Source organism: Nerophis lumbriciformis, linkage group LG25 (assembly GCF_033978685.3).
Source record: "Nerophis lumbriciformis linkage group LG25, RoL_Nlum_v2.1, whole genome shotgun sequence".
In the NCBI taxonomy this organism is placed as follows: Eukaryota; Metazoa; Chordata; class Actinopteri; order Syngnathiformes; family Syngnathidae; genus Nerophis; species Nerophis lumbriciformis.
Genome location: NC_084572.2, coordinates 24,300,049 through 24,320,799, shown reverse-complemented (window position 1 = coordinate 24,320,799; position 20,751 = coordinate 24,300,049). Strand labels below are relative to the sequence as shown.

The 20,751-nt window shown below is 38.5% G+C and overlaps 2 protein-coding genes and 1 non-coding gene across 10 annotated transcripts in view; 2 read left to right on the top strand and 1 right to left on the bottom strand.

Moving 5' to 3' along the window:
- Positions 1 to 10,514, bottom strand: part of acsl1a (acyl-CoA synthetase long chain family member 1a) — a 54,114-nt gene extending 43,600 nt beyond the window's left edge. Inside the window, exons 1-2 of one of the 4 annotated variants that reach the window (XM_061983992.1) lie at positions 9,218 to 9,277; positions 1,832 to 1,914 (exon numbers count right to left, since the gene is read on the bottom strand). Coding sequence is in view for 1 of the 4 variants with exons in the window: in XM_061983990.1 (XP_061839974.1) it covers positions 10,408 to 10,443 (36 nt within the window). In the remaining 3 variants the exon portion in view is untranslated. Of the gene's footprint in view, positions 1 to 1,831; positions 1,915 to 8,887; positions 9,050 to 9,217; positions 9,311 to 10,407 lie in introns of those variants that run through there. The other 3 variants (XM_061983990.1, XM_061983991.1, XM_061983994.1) reach the window with 3 other exon arrangements.
- Positions 3,014 to 3,084, top strand: trnag-gcc (transfer RNA glycine (anticodon GCC)). Its single transcript has one exon. It is a non-coding gene; the product is annotated as a tRNA-Gly (tRNA).
- The window catches only part of helt (helt bHLH transcription factor), a 33,827-nt gene continuing 21,597 nt past the window's right edge, over positions 8,522 to 20,751 (top strand). The window contains exons 1-3 of one of the 5 annotated variants that reach the window (XM_061984004.2): positions 8,522 to 8,784; positions 11,040 to 11,115; positions 15,322 to 15,386. In XM_061984004.2, coding sequence (XP_061839988.1) covers positions 15,375 to 15,386 — 12 coding nt within the window. In that variant the 5' untranslated portion in view covers positions 8,522 to 8,784; positions 11,040 to 11,115; positions 15,322 to 15,374. The other 4 variants (XM_061984001.2, XM_061984000.2, XM_061984003.2 and 1 more) reach the window with 4 other exon arrangements.

The following is a 20,751-nucleotide window of genomic DNA, read 5'->3' as shown; positions in this document are numbered from 1 at the left end:
CCTTGGCAGCATCCACGACAAGCACATGCCGACGGGTTCTGACCTCCCAGATGAAATTGTACGCTTCCAGTCACACGGTCAGAGTGGGGAAAGACAGTTGCGGGCGGTACGGGATTTGGTTAACTGGGCCAAAGGTCATGCACTCGTCATCTGTTACCAACAGATCATGTGAGGTTCTCCCACAAAACTATTCCGCATGAGTCACTTCAAGGAAAAGACAGTTTGGTACGTGTGCGTTCACATGTACACTTCACATGTCTTCTGAGTTTAACAAATAATTACACACTAAATATATCCTTACTGCCTGATAAACACAAAAAAAAACGTTCAAAGTCAATGTGGAGAGAACCCCAGACGAACAATTAGTTCAAACAGCTTTTAAAGCCCGCATGTGAATCAGCCAAACATTGCGAGTATCAAACTAGTCCATTTTCCCGTGTATAAGAATGTAACCATATGAACATTTCATATCACGGTTATTGTCACCAAAATGATCAAGGATCATTATAATTGTGGTATTGTACTCAAGTACTTACCGTATTTTTCGGACTATAAGTCGCTCCGGAATATACGTCGCACCGGCCGAAAATGCATAATAAAGAAGGAAAAAAACATAAGTCGCACTGGAGTATAAATTACATTTTTGGGGGAAATTTATTTGATAAAACCCAACACCAAGAATAGACATTTGAAAGGCAATTTAAAATAAATAAAGAATAGTGAACAACAGGCTGAATAAGTGTACGTTATATGACACATAAATAACCAACTGAGAATGTGCCTGGTATGTTAACGTAACATATTATGGTAAGAGTCATTCAAATAACTATAACATATAGAACATGCTATACGTTTACCAAACAATCTGTCACTCCTAATCGCTAAATCCCATGAAATCTTATACGTCTAGTCTCTTACGTGAATGAGCTAAATAATATTATTTGATATTTTACGGTAATGTGTTAATAATTTCACACATAAGTCGCTCCTGAGTATAAGTTGCACCCCCGGCCAAACTATGAAAAAAACTGCGACTGATAGTCCGAAAAATACGGTATACACACACGAACGTTTTGACCAATAGATAAAATTAACAGACACACTGTTCGAAAACCAACTATTTTGCACGTCTAGTGTTTTTTATGCTTCACTGTTAGTTTTTTGTGCTAGTATTTTATCTGTTTTAATGACTAATATTTTGTTGTTTTGAATATTAGTTTGTATTTCAGCACTTTAAGATTTATTTCAATGAAAAGAGCCTAACACATAAAATATACTTTTATTACTTTATTTTTTTTGGTGGGCGTTGTGGCGTCCTACTCTGTTCAGCGGTCCTTGAACGCACTGTAAAAACACCTCAGTTTTGTATTACTCTGAGTATAGAACAATCGATCTATGACACCGCAGCTTGTAGGATCAATGTGCACAATTGAATAGCTTAGTTGCTCTGACAGCAATGTGTTTAAAAAAAAGTTTAGATTGCGGTATGACATTTCTTAATGGGGAATTACGTTAATGCCTCTTGATTTCATGTTTGCAGTCTATCAAGGTGCAGTTATTAATCATTGTTTTTCAATCATTTTATTTAAAATGGTAATACAAACAGTCAAGAGTTTTACCGCGGTTTTCATTAGTACTTTTTATCGTATCATTCCGTGGAAACAAAGCATCCCTTGTGTTGGTGACTCAGTCTCTATGCTTTTTGCAAAATTGATTATGCCTGCAAAATAAGCCATCATGGGACTAAAGAGAAACACTATTAAATTCAAGAAAGAACTTGTCGCAAATAGGGTTGCCACGATACCAGAATTACTGTTGACGATAACAGTACCTGTGAATTTAGGCTTTCGTCTTTCAGGAATTGATGCACCTCGCTGGAGAAAATGTGTTGGAAAGTCTTCAGTAGGGACGATACTGAAAAGAAACACGCGTATATTTGTCATTTTTGCGTGTTGATAATTGACCATTAAGTAGACTAACAAGGTTCTCATTGGACAGCAACCTAAAAAAAGACTTTAAATAGAAAGGCCACCAAACACTTTGAATGACAATTACAAATAGTCATTTTTATGAATCTGCTTAGGGCAGGGGTCGGCAACCCAAAATTTGAAAGAGCCATATTGGACCAAAAATAAAAAAATAAAAACCTGTCTGAAGCTGCAAAAAAATTAAAAGCTTTATATATGTAAGAGTTATACTGATGTAAGAGTCTATATCAGCTATATTAGCCTACTATTAAAGGCTGACGCAAATCTTTGTTGACAGAAATGTTGTATTTTAATTAGGGCTGCAACAACTAATCGATTAAAATCGATTATAAAAATAGTTGCCGATTAATTTAGTCATCGATTCGTTGGATCTATGCTATGCGCATGCGCAGAGGCAATTTTTTTTTTTTTTTTTTTATATATATATATTTTTTTTTTTAAATAAACCTTTATTTATAAACTGCAATATGTACAAACAGCTGAGAAACAATAATCAAAATAAGTATGGTGCCAGTATGCTGTTTTTTTTCAATAAAATACTGGAAAGGATAGAAATGTAGTTTGTCTCTTTTATCCGATAATAAATCGAAGTAATAATCGACAGATTAATAAAATATCAAATTAATCGTTAGTTGCAGCCCTAATTTTAATTTATATTCTACACATTTTTGGAAAACATTAGTAAAATGCAGGCTTCTCACAGGATGAGATTACTTCTGGAAATGACTGTCTTAGAACGGCCAAAAGTATAGATGTGTGTGTCCAAGTTAAAGGAAACGGCAAGCTGTCTTCTTCTAATGGATTTATTACAATCCTTTCAAGCTGGGTAACGTTTGCTGTGGTCTGGAACAACATGGTGCACAAACAACTATCAGAAATGCTGCCAATATTTTGTACAGATAATGTGTCATGAGATGGGCAAATATAAATTAAATACACAGAGGACATAAGTAAAGGAAATTAAATGGGCTCAAATATACCTACAAACGAGACATAATGATGCAATATGTACTAACAGTTTGTATGCATTGGTGGTTCAGTGGTAGAATTCTCGCCTGCCATGCGGGAGGCCCGGGTTCGATTCCCGGCCAATGCAACATACTTCCTTTTACCATGAATTGATTTACGTGGACCCCGACTTAAACAAGTTCAAAAACTTATTCGGGTGTTACCATTTATTGGTCAATTGTACGGAATATGTACTGTGCTGTGCAATCTACTAATAAAAGCTTCAATCAATCAATCAATCACACAGCTAGCCTAAATAGCATGTAAGCATCGATTAGCTTGCAGTCATGAATTGACCAAATATTCCTGATAAGCACTCCAGCAAATCAATAAAATCAACAAAGCTCACCTTTGTGCATTCACGCACAGCATAAAACGTTTGGTGGACAAAATGAGACAAAGAAGGAGTGGCATAAAACACGTCTTTCTGTGGCAGCATCGGAGAAAGTTATACATGTAAAAAAACTACGATGAGTTCAGGGATTGCTGAAATTAGTAGGACAAAACTGTGCTTGCCAAATACTCTCATCAGTGAAGCATGTTTAACATAAACTGTGGGATTTCTAACAATTAGGAAGGTTTGTGTCATGTTTGTTCTCCTACAGGAAATATATTAAAACAAAAACTATATTCTTTTCTTCATCTTTTTCCATTTTCACACATCTCTGAAAGAGGTCCAGGGAGCCACTAGGGCAGCGCTAAAGAGCCGCGGGTTGCTGACCCCCGGCTTAGGGTAAACCCTTTGAAGTCAATATACTGTATGTGTATATATGTATATAGTATGCAGGTATACTTCGGTATACTCTGCAGAAGAGTGTCACATGACAACTTGTACAGTCACTAACATCAGGAGGAGAAATTTAATTTGACCAAATACTTACTTGCTTTGTAGTTAATGTGTCATCTCTACTGTGACCTATTGTGTAAACAGCAGCTGGCTTGGTATGCTGTGTACACTGTACTGTATATGCAAACATTGCCAAAAACAAGTGGCTGCAGGTATACAGTCATTACAGATGGCCAAAAAGGGCACAGTGTCAAAGAAGGATTGATGAAACACACAACCGCAGTTTGTCCTTCTGTTTCTTCTAATGAAAGCAGCGCCTGTACTCCGCCGACTGATGACTGACTCACTTTGGTAAACAAACTATCAGATTTTAATGTGCTTTGCATGCTGCTCAACAAGCCGTTCCTTTTCATACAATTTGAAAATCAGCTACACGCTGTGTCATGCCACTTGTTAACACACTGTTAAAGGTACTGTTATTTGTATTTTCCAGTACTCAAAGGTGTCATTGTTCACTGCATGTTAAAAAAAGTTAAAGTACCACTGATAGTCACACACACACTCTCTTAAACTCCTCTACATATGACCCATCCCCTTGTTCCACCCACTGGGAGGTGAGGGGAGCAGTGAGCAGCAGCTGTGGCCGCGCTCAGGAATCATTTTGGTGATTTAACCCCCAATTCCAACACTTGATACTGAGTGCCAAGCAGGGAGGTAATGGATCCCATTTTTATAGTCTTTGGTATGACTCGGTCGGAGTTTGAACTGTTACAGTCAAGTGAATATAATTACCTTAACTTAGACACTTAGCGTTATCAAGCTACAAGAAATACAGTATGGCCAAGCTAACACTAAGCTTAGCATTATGTCAACACTCACTTAGCTTAGCATTATCAAGCTAAAAGAGACAAAGTATGGTCAAGCTCATATTTAGCTTCACTTTGTTAAGCCAAAAAGTATGGCCAAGCTAAAACATAGCTTAGCATTTAGTGTAATTAAATCAACACTCACTTAGCTTAGCATTATCAAGCTAAAGGAAACACAGTATGGCTAAGCTAACACTTAACTTAGCTTTGCTAAAAAGTCTGGCCATGCTTACACTTAGCTTAGCAATAAGTCTAATTTAGTCAATACCCACTTAGCTAAGCATTTTCAGGCTAAAAGAAACATACTGTAGTGTGGCCAAGCTAACACTTAGCTTAGCTTTATTAAACTAAAATGTCTGGCAAAGGCAACACTTAATTTTGCATTAAGTTTATTTGGGTCAACACTCACTTAGCTTGGTATGTTCAGGCTAAAAGAAACATGGTATGGCCAAGCTAACACTTAGATTAGCTTTATTATGCCAAAAAATGTCTGGCAAAGCAAACACTTAGCTTAGCATTACGTCTAATTGAGTCCACCCTAGGGTTGCCAACCCGTGCCTTGAAAAAGTGGAATCCTCCCTTATTTAGAGACAAGGGTATGCGTTCCGTATTGAGCTTTAAGGGACGCACTTTGTCCCATATTGTTATTACCGTGAGAATAAAAATAATTCCTTGAAATATCAAAATTTTCCATCGAATGACAACAGCTTAACAACAGTCTTCCACAGACGAAGCTATTCGATGAGTGCCTAAACACTCAACTGCCAAATTCATTGCAAATCAACTTTTCTGATTTGCAACTTTTCCAAGTTTCTGGCAACCGGGATTCCAAATGTGAGACATTGGGAAAGTTCAGACTTCGGAGATCACTTTTGTCCGTCGAGGAAGCTCTACGTGGGTATCACGTCTGAGAGGTACGTGCCAGCTTAGCTACTCTACTACTTGGCAACTCTGCTCTCTTGTTGTCTTGTCTTCAAAACACTTGTTTATTTCAGTCATTATATATAAACATAGTGTGTTCAGTTTTATGATAGTGACACTACACTTTCATAGTGACACTATAAAGCTCTTTAACAGGTAGTTGGTGATACAGTAACTCAACAAAGGGTGAAATAATATTTTCTTCAACTCTTCGTATTTTTATAAGTGCTCAATTCAGACGGTATGCTTTTATTTAATATTAACTTATTAGCATACAAACAATGACCACGCTACTGAAGTAAACGTGTGTTTTGTAAAAAACTAAATAAAAAATTAAATGGAGCTTGTCATATTTTTGGTCAAAGTAGTTTTTATACTGATGAAAGTGGGAGACCTGCTCTATCATAAAGCGAAACACTGAATTCATACTTTTTGAAGTTAAGCACTACGGATGTCTCTAAGTCAGGGGTGTCAAACTCATTTTAGATCGGGGGCCACATGGAGAAAAATCTACTCCCAAGTGGGCCGGACTGGTAAAATCACGGCACGATGACTTAAAAATAAAGACAACTTCAGATTGTTTTCTTTGTTTAAAAATAGAACAAGCACATTCGGAAAATGTACATATCATAATGTTGTTGGTTTTTTTTTTTACACTTACATGTTGCGGTTAATAGTATTTTACCTTTATTTGTCGTTATTTATACTTTCTGAATAAATGATGTGATAATGTTCATCAGTCAACTCATTGGTGTTAATTTTCAATCTATCAAGATAAAATAATCATGACAAAGTCAAATTACAGGATGTTATTTATGTAGTTTGCAAATTTTTCTTGACTGGTGCACTAACATGTGGTTTATTTTTTTGACATATGTAGCATCATCTACAGATACAAAGAATTGCTATTGCGACATATAGTGGACACATTTAAAACAGCAGTTTCTTTCATTAAAAAATTTCGGCTCATTTTTATACCTAGCAAACTCATTCCGCGGGCCGGATAAAACCTGTTCGGTCGTACATTTGACACCCCTGCTCAAAAGGAAGGTGATTATTTTTTATTATGGAAAGTTAAACAGGAAATATTTTATTTAAGAAACATATTAATTTTATTCAGTTAATTTTGTTATTTTGCACATTACTTGATTATTGAACAATTGGTTTGCCATATATTTGTATTATTCCAAAATCTGGACATCTGTTGAAATTCTGTTTGGAGTCAAATAGTGTAAACAATATAGTGTGTGTAGGTCAAACTCGTTTCCATTGAGGGCCACATCGCAGTTATCGTTGCCCTCAGAGGGCCGATTTCAACAATGAATAATATATGAATATACATCCATCTATCCATCCATCCATTTTCTACTGCTTGTCCCTTTTGGGGTCGCTGGAGCCTATCTCAGCTGCATTCGGGCGGTAGGCGGGGTACACCCTGGACAAGTCGCCACCTCATCGCAGGGCCAACACAGATAGACAGACAACATTCACACTCACATTCACACACTAGGGCCAATTTAGTGTTGCCAATCAACCTATCCCCAGGTGCATGTTTTTGGAGGTGGGAGGAAGCCGGAGTACCCGGAGGGAACCCACGCAGTCACGGGGAGAACATACAAACTCCACACAGAAAGATCCCGAGCGCAGGATTGAACCCCGGACCTTCATATTGTGAGGCAGATGCACTAGCCCCTCTTCCACCGTGCTCCCCATGAATATGAATATACATGTATATATACTGTATATAATACATTAACAATTTTTTTTTCTTCCCATAAGCTGCAAAAAAAATATTCAAATTTTATTTTAAAAATTGGCAGCTCAGTCACCAAATTTTTACAGTAAAAGCAGTGGGTTTTTTACAGCATATAAAAAAATTGAATAAATGGAATGGAAAAACTGTTTTTAGCAGTTAAATTCAAGCAACAGAGGTGCCAGTTTTTTGGGGTTTTTTTACCGTAAAATCTTGTTCTATTTTTGTTGTTTGTTTTTTAATGTTTTAGTGTCTTACTGTATATGGAAAAAAAACGTGCCAAAGTTGATTTTACGGTAAAAAACTCAGTCGGCGGAATTTAACCATCATTTTACAGTCTACAATTTGATTGATAGTTTGTTTTAAAATCATAAGTCAAGCAGATATTTAAGTACAATATCTATCTTTATTTTAACAAAAAAATACTTTTGGAATACATGATAATATATTTTGACTTGGATAAAATTGCATTTTAAAATATATGCAATTGCATGCAGTACATGCTTTTTAATGTCAAAAGGAAAAGAACACATATTTAGTAAGAAAAGACTGAGCATTTTATTAACGTATATTATTTCCAGGCTTTTGCGGGTCACATAAAATAAAGTGGCGGGCCAGATTTGGCCCCCGGGGCCTTAAGTTTGACACCTGTGGTGTAGGTTATCAGCCATCAGGTCATATAATCCACAAAGGTCTAATCAATGCAACTAGACTATTCTTAAATGTCTTCAACAAACAATCCAGTTACCTCCACTCAACTTTTGTGGATATTATAAATAAAATCAGCACTGTGGCAGAAGGATTTGTGCGTCTGCCTCAAAACACGAAGGTCCTGAGTAGTCCTGAGATCAATTCCGGGCTCGGGATCTTTCTATGTAGAGTTTGCATGTTCTCCCCGTGACTGCGTGGGTTCCCTCCGGGTACTCCGGCTTCCTCCCACCTCCAAAGACATGCACCTGGGGATAGGTTGATTGGCAACACTAAATTGGCCCTAGTGTGTGGATGTGAGTGTGAATGTTGTCTGTCTATCTGTGTTGGCCCTGTGATGAGGTGGCGATTTGTCCAGGGTGTACACCGCCTTCCACCTGATTGTAGCTGAGATAGGCTCCAGCGTCCCCCCGCGACCCCGAAGGGAATAAGCGGTAGGAAATGGATGGATAAATAAAATCAAGGCAACAATAATCAGGTGTCCCTTTTTTTTCTTTTTTTCAGGGAGTTGTCAACCCTTGTCAACACCCACTTATTACCTTAGTTTAGTTTAGCTACAAGAAACACAGTATGGCCAGGCTAACACTTAGCTTAGATTTATTAAACTAAAACGTCTGGCAAAACTAACACTTAGTTTAGCATTAAGTCTAATTGGGTAAACAGCCATTTAGCGTAGTATCAAGCTAACACCCTCCTGCTTAATTTAGCATACACTTAGCTTTTTTTTTGACAAGCAGGAAGATTCCCAAAAACGTAAGTGGAGGATTGATGGTATGTGTCAATTTTACTTTTTTAAAACATGCTTTACATTCCTGTTCCCGACTATTTTCTACATTAAATGCCGTTCATGCCTTACCTCCTTGTTGCCTAGCAACAGGGCTATGTCATCAGAGGACGTCCTTGTATTCAACCTTTAAGCTTCATTTTGCCTCTGCGATAACTTACAAGAGTTTTCTGATGTTTTTCCGCACGGAAAATAAAAACGCAATGGCTGCAAGGAGCACGTATTCTGATGTGTCATGCTAACTTATTCCAGTTTTTGAGCCGTGTTCATCGCTCCATGTGTACAGCGTCGTGCAAAAACTCTATCGGCGACACATTAAAACATTTTTATTCACAATAGCGCGAGGATTGCTTAAAGTGCCGAAGAAAAAACATTTGCGGAGAGTTAAGTGTTTCTACAGACCTGTGAAGGATGGCGATCAAGAGACTTTTTCTGCAGCGACTTTTTGCCTAAAGCGACTCAGCCAATCAGAGGCAGTGTTGCTCATTGCATTTGCTTACACTGTGAAAGCAGTGCATTTATTTGTCGAGCCTTATATGGGCATTGCATTTCCCGCCCTTAACATTAGGTACAGTACACGAGTCAATACATCTAAATATATATTTTTTTTTTAGTTTGTGTGAGGTCTAAATTAACAATGTTTATTAATAGGAGCACTGTTTTTTTTAAATCAATATATGTCTGTAAAACTCAACTATTTTATGTTCATAGGTGATTCTAATATTCCTCCCACCTCCAAAGACATGCACCTGGGGATAGGTTGATTGGCAACACTACAATGGTCCCTAGTGTGTGAATGTGAGTGTGAATGTTGTCTGTCTATCTGTGTTGGCCCTGTGATGAGGTGGCGACTTGTCCAGGGTGTACCCCGCCTTCCGCCCGAATGCAGCTGAGATAGGCTGCAGCGACCCCAAAAGGGACAAGTGGTAGAAAATGGATGGATGGATGAAAAAATAACATAAAGAAAACATTAAAGTTTAATGTTTAGTGTTTTTCAACCACTGTGACGCGGCACACTAGTGTGTCGTGAGATATTGTCTGGTGTGCCGTGGGAAATGATGCAACTTCACCTAATTGGTCCAAAAAATATTTTTTGCAAATCAAAAATTATAATCTGCAAATAATGTGCCGTTGTCTAGTGCCTGTGCTCTATAGAGCTCAGCAGGCTAACCATGTAATACTCCATATCAGTAGGCGGTAGCAGGTAGTTAATTGCTTTGCTTTGTTTTTTACCATTAATTGATTTACGTGGACCCCGACTTAAACAAGTTGAAAAACTTATTTGGGTGTTACCATTTAGTGGTCAATTGTACGGAATATGTACTGTAGTGTGCAATCTACTAATAAAAGTTTCAATCAATCAATCAATCAGAAGTCGGAACTCGTCGAGGATGGTTTGTCGGGATCCCAATATGCAGAGCACAGTGGGAGACGACGTGCAGGTAAAAATCTATGTAACGCTTAAACCAAAAATGAACAAAACGGATAGGAAAAGTCAATGAAGCATAGGGATGGCTATGCAAAACGAAAGTAAAACTGAACTGGCTACAAAGTAAACAAAAACAGAATGCTGGACGACAGCAAATACTTACAGCGTGTGGAGCAGAGATGGCATCCACAAAGTACATAAGTACATGACATGACAATCAACAATGTCCCCACAAAGAAGGAAAGCATCCGCACAACTGAAATAGTCTTGTTTGCACCCAAAGGAAGTCGTGAAGCTGCTTTAGGAAACCACCAACAAAACAGGAAGGGCCACCAAAATAACAGCGCAAGACAGGAAAACAACAACAAACTCAAAATAAGGCAGGACAACCTGGTGGAGTTTCATTTTTTTACGTTTTCTGCTGGTGGTGTGCCTCCGTATTTTCTTTGTGAAAAAAAATGTACCTTGGCTCAAAACAGGTTGAAAAACACTGCATTAAACAATATGCGAAACACCCTTCACTTTTAGACCACAGTAAACAAGAAAAAAGAATATTTTTTGCATAATCTAGCTAACTACTATAACAAATAATTAACACATAATCATCTTGCTAAAAATGGCAGTGAAATTAATAATGTAGGCTACAATATGAAAACTTTTATTGTTACTGCACGTTGTTTGTGTTTCATGTGAAGTCCTCCTCGTCCTGAAGCCTTATCTGAAAATCGTGCCTGTGTAGATGCTTCACACGTTACACTTGTCCGACTTGCCCCAATGCCTCTTTCTGCATTACAGACCCCAGAATGAGGGCGACAACAACAACATGACTTTCACTTCCAAGAACCAGGAAGTAGGCAGAAAGAACTATAAGGTATGTGTTCCTCGACACTGCCTAGTTCACTTTATTTAGCCATACATCCATCTGTCAATGCATCTCCCCACCCTCAATCACAAATATGCACAGAGATCAGTAAAGTATTTTTGTATAATTTACTTCCCAAACAAAAAGTGTGAAAAATCTATCCCGTGACATATTCTAAGGGTAGAATTAAAGGTGTACCCCACGGCTGATGTTAACAATGTGTAAATGACGTCTTAGTGAGTGTATGGCTCACTCACTACCTGTATTGACCCTGCACTTAAACTACATTTGACCTGCAAATAAAATTGTCTTAGTGTTTAATTTAGTTTTAGTCATTGTCTTTTGACGAAAATGTATTTTAGTTTAGGTCCTATTTTAGTCATCTAAACTGATTTAGTTTTAGTCAACTTAAAGACCTACTGAAATGCGATTTTGTTATTTAAACGGGTATAGCAGGTCCATTCTATGTGTCATACTTGATCATTTCGCGATATTGCCATATTTTTGCTGAAAGGATTTAGTAGAGAACATCGACGATAAAGTTTGCAACTTTTGGTCGCTGATAAAAAAGCCTTGCCTGTACCGGAAGTAGCAGACGAGTAGCGTGACGTCACAGGTTGTGGAGCTCCTCACATCTGCACATTGTTTACAATCATGGCCACCAGCAGCGAAGAGCGACGATTTCCCCATTAATTTGAGCGAGGATGAAAGATTCGTGGATGAGGAAAGTGAGAGTGAAGGACGAGAGGGCAGTGGGAGCGATTCAGATAGGGAAGATGCTGTGAGAGGCGGGTGGGACCTGATATTCAGCTGGGAATGACTAAAACAGTAAATAAACACAAGACATATATATACTCTATTAGCCACAACACAACCAGGCTTATATTTAATATGCCGCAAATTAATCCCGCATAACAAACACCTCCCCCCTCCCGTCCATATAACCCGCCAATACAACTCAAACACCTGCACAACACACTCAATCCCACAGCCCAAAGTACCGTTCACCTCCCCAAAGTTCATACAACACATATATTTCTCCCAAGTCCCCAAAGTTACGTACGTGACATGCACATAGCGGTACGCACGTACGGGCAAGCGATCAAATGTTTGGAAGTCGCAGCTGCATGCGTACTCACGGTACCGTGTCTGCGTATCCAACTCAAAGTCCTCCTGGTAAGAGTCTCTGTTGTCCCAGTTCTCCACAGGCCAATGGTAAAGCTTGACTGTCATCTTTCGGGACTGTAAACAATGAAACACTGGCTGTGTTTGTGTTGTTGCTGGAGCCGGCCGCAATACACCGCTTCCCACCTACAGCTTTCTTCTTTGCTGTCTCCATTGTTCATTGAACAAATTGCAAAAGATTCACCAACACAGATGTCCAGAATACTGTGGAATTTTGCGATGAAAACATACGACTTAATAGCTGGCCACCATGCTGTCCCAAAATGTCCTCCACAATCCGTGACGTCATGCACTGACGTCATCATACCGAGATGTTTTCAGCAGGATATTCCGCGCGAAATTTAACCCGGCCGTATTGGCATGTGTTGCAATGTTAAGATTTCATCATTGATATATAAACTATCAGACTGCGTGGTCGGTAGTAGTGGGTTTCAGTAGGCCTTTAATTCCTTGACATTTTAGTCGACTAAAATTACAGTATATTTTGTCGACAAATATATAAAGTATAAAGGATAACACATCTTTGGAGTTGTCTTAAAACCACTTTTATGAAGGTTATTGCGTCCCAAAAACTAAATTCACAACAAGACTCGCTCTTCATGAATATACCAGTAGATTTCACAGAAACCACAATGTGTGTTATCATTTTAGCTGAAATTAAGCATTTTTTAAAATGTTGAATAATATATGACTAAAATGGTCGTATGAAGATACAAATTAGATTTACTCTCTATTGGATATAACTCTGTGCGTTTCCCACCTAGGCCTTCAGTGATGTCCGACTTCAATGATTACCTCTCAAAATACCATCATTGATGTCACCACATGACCGTTGCTGGAGAAATATACAGAAACACATTTACGCACTACTGGGCATTGTACAAAACGGGTTATTTTCTGGCACATTTAAAAATCAATAAACCCGCATCAGCATATAAAACATATCTTATGTGGTACTGCCAAAATTAAAAATAGCAAAAAACATATTAAACGTGAAAAAATTAAGAAATTTAATATTTGAACTCACATTTCATTGCCCGGACAGTTGAGCTAGCTTTCGGGGTTGGCCGACATGGTCTCACAAGATGTAGTTTTTCTTTGAATATCCTTCTTGAAAATGACCTCGCAAATATATGTGTTGTCTTGTCTAATCATAAAAGATGCATACGAGGCGTGTTGGCTGAGTTCTTAAAGTTTACTCCACAGCGTGCTCATCAAAAACAACCCGCTGCCGGCATTTCTACATATAACAAACTAAACTACTGCGCATGCTCTTCACTACTGTGGCATGCTGGGTAATGGAGTTCTTATGTTACCTGGCTCCTAACATCACTATATACAGGTAAAAGCCAGTAAATTAGAATATTTTGAAAAACTTGATTTATTTCAGTAATTGCATTCAAAAGGTGTAACTTGTACATTATATTTATTCATTGCACACAGACTGATGCATTCAAATGTTTATTTCATTTAATTTTGATGATTTGAAGTGGCAACAAATGAAAATCCAAAATTCCGTGTGTCACAAAATTAGAATATTACTTAAGGCTAATACAAAAAAGGGATTTTTAGAAATGTTGGCCAACTGAAAAGTATGAAAATGAAAAATATGAGCATGTGCAATACTCAATACTTGGTTGGAGCTCCTTTTGCCTCAATTACTGCGTTAATGCGCCGTGGCATGGAGTCGATGAGTTTCTGGCACTGCTCAGGTGTTATGAGAGCCCAGGTTGCTCTGATAGTGGCCTTCAACTCTTCTGCGTTTTTGGGTCTGGCATTCTGCATCTTCCTTTTCACAATACCCCACAGATTTTCTATGGGGCTAAGGTCAGGGGAGTTGGCGGGCCAATTTAGAACAGAAATACCATGGTCCGTAAACCAGGCACGGGTAGATTTTGCGCTGTGTGCAGGCGCCAAGTCCTGTTGGAACTTGAAATCTCCATCTCCATAGAGCAGGTCAGCAGCAGGAAGCATGAAGTGCTCTAAAACTTGCTGGTAGACGGCTGCGTTGACCCTGGATCTCAGGAAACAGAGTGGACCGACACCAGCAGATGACATGGCACCCCAAACCATCACTGATGGTGGAAACTTTACACTAGACTTCAGGCAACGTGGATCCTGTGCCTCTCCTGTCTTCCTCCAGACTCTGGGACCTCGATTTCCAAAGGAAATGCAAAATTTGCATGGTTGGGTGATGGTTTGGGGTGCCATGTCTTCTGCTGGTGTCGGTCCACTCTGTTTCCTGAGATCCAGGGTCAACGCAGCCGTCTACCAGCAAGTTTTAGAGCACTTCATGCTTCCTGCTGCTGACCTGCTCTATGGAGATGGAGATTTCAAGTTCCAACAGGACTTGGCGCCTGAACACAGCGCAAAATCTACCCGTGCCTGGTTTACGGACCATGGTATTTCTGTTCTAAATTGGCCCGCCAACTCCCCTGACCTTAGCCCCATAGAAAATCTGTGGGGTATTGTGAAAATGAAGATGCAGAATGCCAGACCCAAAAACGCAGAAGAGTTGAAGGCCACTATCAGAGCAACCTGGGCTCTCATAACACCTGAGCAGTGCCAGAAACTCATCGACTCCATGCCACGCCGCATTAACGCAGTAATTGAGGCAAAAGGAGCTCCAACCAAGTATTGAGTATTGTACATGCTCATATTTTTCATTTTCATACTTTTCAGTTGGCCAACATTTCTAAAAATCCCTTTTTTGTATTAGCCTTAAGTAATATTCTAATTTTGTGACACACGGAATTTTGGATTTTCATTTGTTGCCACTTCAAATCATCAAAATTAAATGAAATAAACATTTGAATGCATCAGTCTGTGTGCAATGAATAAATATAATGTACAAGTTACACCTTTTGAATGCAATTACTGAAATAAATCAAGTTTTTCAAAATATTCTAATTTACTGGCTTTTACCTGTATATCTGCCTTAGGCCATCTTGAAGGCCTTACTGACAACAACTCGTGATCTGATTGGCTTTCGCAACTGTCTATCAAATGTTTGTGTCCGTTCACTTACAGTGCACGGACGCCCGCATTGTTGATTCTGAAGGCCCTGGCAGATTTGGTACAGCATGGCAACAGAGGTTAGCTGAATTCTGATTGGATAAAAACTCTATAACGGTGGTTCTTAACCTTGTTGGAGGTACCGAACCGTGGGTGTTCGGGGGAGGAGGGCGTGGTTGGGGGCGTGGTTAAGAGGGGAGGAGTATATTTACAGCTAGAATTCACCAAGTCAAGTATTTCATATATATATAAGAAATACTTGACTTTCAGTGACTTCTAGCTATATATATATATATATATATATATATTTTTTTTTTTTTAAATTATATATATATATATATATATATATATATATATATATATATTTATATATGTATATATGTATATGTATATAAATAAGAGAAATACTTGAATTTCAGTGTTTATTTATTTACACATATATACACACATAACACTCATCTACTCATTGTTGAGTTAAGGGTTGAATTGTCCATCCTTGTTCTATTCTCCGTCACTATTTTTCTAACCATGCTGAACACCCTCTCTGATGATGCATTCTGCTTCGTCTCCTTGTTGTGTGCGCAGTTGTGCACTGCACTCTCTAAAAGCCGTAGATGTTATTGTCACATATGCATGTACAGTAGATGGCAGTATTGTCCTGTTTAAGAGTGTCACAACATTGCTGTTTACTTTTGCTTTACGGTAGACGAAAACGTGACTGCTGTTGTTGTGTGTTGTTGCCGCGCTGGGAGGATGTTAATGAAACTGCCTAACAATAAACCCACATAAGAAACCAAGAACTCGTCCTCGATCATTCTACAGTTATAACGTGATTGGGCAGGCACGCTGTTTATATTGTGGGAAAGCAGACGTGAAAACAGGCTGTCGACACGTCACTCGGGTCCGCATGGAGTTGGAGGGGGCGTGGCCTCCAGCTCCGCCTGAATTTCGGGAGATTTTCGGGAGAAAATTTGTCCAGGGAGGTTTTCGGGAGAGGCGCTGAATTTCGGGAGTCTCCAGGAAAATCCGGGAGGGTTGGCAAGTATGGGTTAGGGCCAGGGTTAAAGGGTTAGGGTTATAATAAGGCTATGCCGAATAAGGCATTAATAAGTACTTAATAATGACTAGTTAAGAGCCAATATGTTACTAATTTGCATGTTAATAAGCAACTAATTAATGGTGAATATGTTCCCCATTCTAAAGTGTTACCATGTTTTTTTACTGGTGCACAAAATGAACCGTGCATGAACATCACCTTGTTCAAACAACAAAACCAACACAGTGCATAAACTCACAACAAATTACACACCTGCAAACCAGTTAGCTGTTGCTGTACCCGTAATACGCCGTTAGGGAGAAGTTTGTATTTACACGATGAGTCGGGTGTGTTTTGACCTCCGCCGAACCCCTGAGGCCGACTCACCGAACCCCTAGGGTTCGATTGAACCCAGGTTAAGAACCACTGCTCTATAACCTAAAAACAACAGCGCTGGAAGGACCATAATATGACATGAAGAGAATTTGAATACTTTTAGATATTTAGGGAAAGTAAATTATAGAGGACTTTTATCTTTAATTATGATCAGGATTTCTGGTGATGTTCGGCCAGCAGAGAAGGCCTTGCTGGCCCTGACGACACACCACTGGTATAACTACAGAGTGTGCTCAATTGGCGTTTTGGCCACTGTCCAGTTTAAATACAGCAACCAGTGTTATATATCTAGAACATATCTTACACAGCTGTCTTTCTTTGTGGGTTAGCTTTAAAAATGACATATCTGGCCTTTTGGGCTGTCAAGTTGTTTAAGTAATAGCAGAAGAGTGTGCAGAAAAGTGCACGGTATATTTTGCTTATTAAATTGGCGTGCAAGCTTTTCCCATTGTGTGCAACAAAATTAGTAATAGAGTAAGCGGCCTTGCTCCTGCTCTACAGTCTTGAATAATAACAGTAATTCAGACATTTTGGAATATCAGCTTTAACCTACTTTCTGTTTCGTATATGTTTGGATGGTTAGCCTGCAGACAACGCTTCAAGTTGGTTGTGTTTTAACCGGAGAAAATGGGGCCACAGGGTTTACAACGTGTCTTGTTGTCTACAGCGGCAAAGGTGAAGGGCGTCCATATGTATTTTCTTATCTTTCTCCCAGGCGTAGAAGACTCATTGCATTGAGGTGTGTAAAATACAGTCTTGTTTCCCCAATGAAAAGTCAAAACACTCTGACTTACAACGACAGTAGTTCTGATTGGATCCGCTCCGTGATTTACCCCTGCACCTCTCCCACATGCAACTGTGATTGGACTTGTCACACCTGCCTAAAGACAAAATTAAATATGATCGGGTTTCGTCTCGGTCAACATTTTAGCCATTGTTGGCTAAATGGTCGATTCATTTTGTCATTGTTTTAGTCAACTAGCATTTGTTTTGATTCGTTATCCTCATATTTTAGTCAGGAGAAAATAGGTTGTTGACGATACCAAAGACAAAACATTTTTGTCAACAAAATTAACACTGGTTTATATTAAGATACCCATTAGCTTTTGCAATAGCAGGAGCTATTCTTCCTCGGGTCTAAAAAAAAAACAAAAAAACGCTTCGAGACATGTACAACATTATTAATACGAAAGGGAATACATACATATTTATATATAATAACACCACATTCAAACAGCTCTACATTATTTACATGTAATGGTTCATGCTAATAGGTTTAAACGATAGCCATAAAAGTACCCTTGCCACTTCACTCTATTGCAGTTTAAAAATATATATTTATCAAAAAATCATATTGTGGTTCCTCTGTGTTTTGTGTTGTCTATGGCCTGTTATTAGTTAAAATATGCATATATATATATAAGCAAATCTTACATATTTGTTGGCCTAATGAAGCATTTTCATGCATAAAAATACATAAATTAACTAAATATTAGAGATGTCCGATAATGGCTTTTTTGCCGATATTCCGATATAGTCCAACTCTTAATTACCGATTCCGATATCAACCGATACCGATATATACAGTCGTGGAATTAACACATTATTATGCCTAATTTTGTTGTGATGCCCCGCTGGATGCATTAAACAATGTTTTCCAAAATAAGAGAACAACTTCAACTCAAGTTATGGAAAAAAGTGCCAACATGGCACTGCCATATTTATTATTGAAGCCACAAAGTGCATTATTTTTTTTAACATGCTTCAAAATAGCAGCTTGGAATTTGGGACATGCTCCCTCTGAAATAATCCTGATACCCACTACAACTATGGGAAATACTATAATTTGACTTTCACTAAGTGCATTATTTTTTTTAAACATGCCTCAAAACAACAGCTACAAAAACAATGAAGGCACACAGCTTCAGTCCAGAGTATACTAGAGTAATAAAGTAAACAATAACATAGTCCTCATTTAGTGCAAGACTGCCTGGTATACTGTAAAACAGGGAATTATAAACTGGGCTCACATCCATCTTCCGCTTGTATTCATCGTGTATCTCCTTATGATTCTAAAGGGGGGGGGGGGGGGGGGTTACCCACATATGCGGTCCTCTCCAAGGTTTCTCATAGTCATTCACATCGACGTCCCACTGGGGTGAGTTTTTCCTTGCCCTTATGTGGGCTTTGTACCGAGGATGTCGTTGTGGCTTGTGCAGCCCTTTGAGACACTTGTGATTTAGGGCTATATAAATAAAGATTGATTGATTGATTGATTGATTCTTGAAGAGGTGGGAGATCAAATTGCTCGTATTAAAGGAAGACGTCTTGGTTCCTCCTCGCATAACCAACTTTTTGCAGTCATTGCAAATTGCCAGTTTTTTATCCGTCAGAGACACTTTAAAATAATCCCAAACCATAGACATGGTGTCGTTAGTCAGTCACCGAGCGAGCTCGCTTGTTAGCCACGGCTACAGCACCGGCAACAACACACTCTTGTTGTTGTTATGCTGTGCTCGCTGCGGTTTGATGAGGTCATCAAGCGTCGCCAGTAAACCTCTCATGTTGCAGTCGTCAACTCCTGTGTTATGTGTAGGAGAGGGGAGAGGGGAGGGGCTGCTGACTGGGAGACGCAACTGCTCTGTACTGCTCCCTACGTCCGTGTTTTACCGGATATGTACCGCTCCGTACAGCGGCGTTTTAAAAAAATCATTCATTTTACTTTTTGAAACGGATACCGATAATTTCCGATATTACATTTTAAGCATGTATCGGCCGATAATATCGGCAGGCCGATATTATCGGCAGGCCGATATTATCGGACATCTCTACTAAAAATAACGAATCTAAGGTTGCAATGAATTATACAGCAGATCATCAGCATCATCAAATAAATGATGAACAAGTTTCATAATTTTTATAGGTTAGTGGTTAGGAGTGCTCAGAAAACATTTACTAATTCTGATTCTGAATTGAAACAAATTTATAAATTACACTTTTTTAAGAATATATTTTTTAATTAAAAACATTAAACAGCTGTCATTGATATTATTATTACTAAAATATGGATACTGTTGTTTTTATAAATGTACAGTAAGTGTTGTGTCTGTATGTCTTCTCAATTGCTTTGTAAATTTCTATCCTAAGTGTTGTAAAGCTGGTGATGGGTTGGAGTGGCTCTATTTTCCTTTATTAGATTGATTAGCATTCCATGATTTTTGTAAATACCGGTACAATTTTAGAAATACATTTTTAAAAAGCCAACCTTTAGGCCAATACTGCGTGTATAAGTTGAACGTTTGCAGCCAAGAGGAGTTTTTGTAACCTGAAACCTGTTTTATTATAATTTATATACCCAATAATATATGAAAGGAATTGTGTTCAATTGAATTTTTTATTATTATAGGGGTTTATTTGAAATAGGGACGGATACAAAAACATAGACATCTGAAACAGTTATCCAATGTATGCATCATAGAGTTTGTAGCCAAAGCTAATTTACAACACTTGTCCCCAACAACAACAACAACAACAACACAGATCCAACATCATTAAAATAGGAAAATAAAAAATAGAATAAGGAATTGTCACTCCAAGAATTGGAATCTGAACCAGAATCGTGAGACATCCAAATATTTCACCTCTATTAATGGTTGTGTTCAAGAACTGTGTGAGAGAAAGTCTATATTACTGTGTTGTATGTTTTACAGTACAGTTCATGTCTTTTTTTCAGAGATGAGTAGACTTGCCAAAAATTGTACTCAAGAAAGAGTACCGTTACTTCAGAGCAGGGGTCACCAACACGGTGCCCACGGGCACCACGTCGCCCGTAAGGACCAGATGAGTAGCCCGCTAGCCTGTTCGAAAAATAGCTCAAATAGCAGCACTTACCAATGAGCCGCCTCTATTTTTTAAATTTTATTTATTTACTAGTAAGCTGGTCTCGCTTTGCTCGACATTTTTAATTCCAAGAGAGACAAAACTCAAAAAGAATTTGAAAATCCAAGAAAATA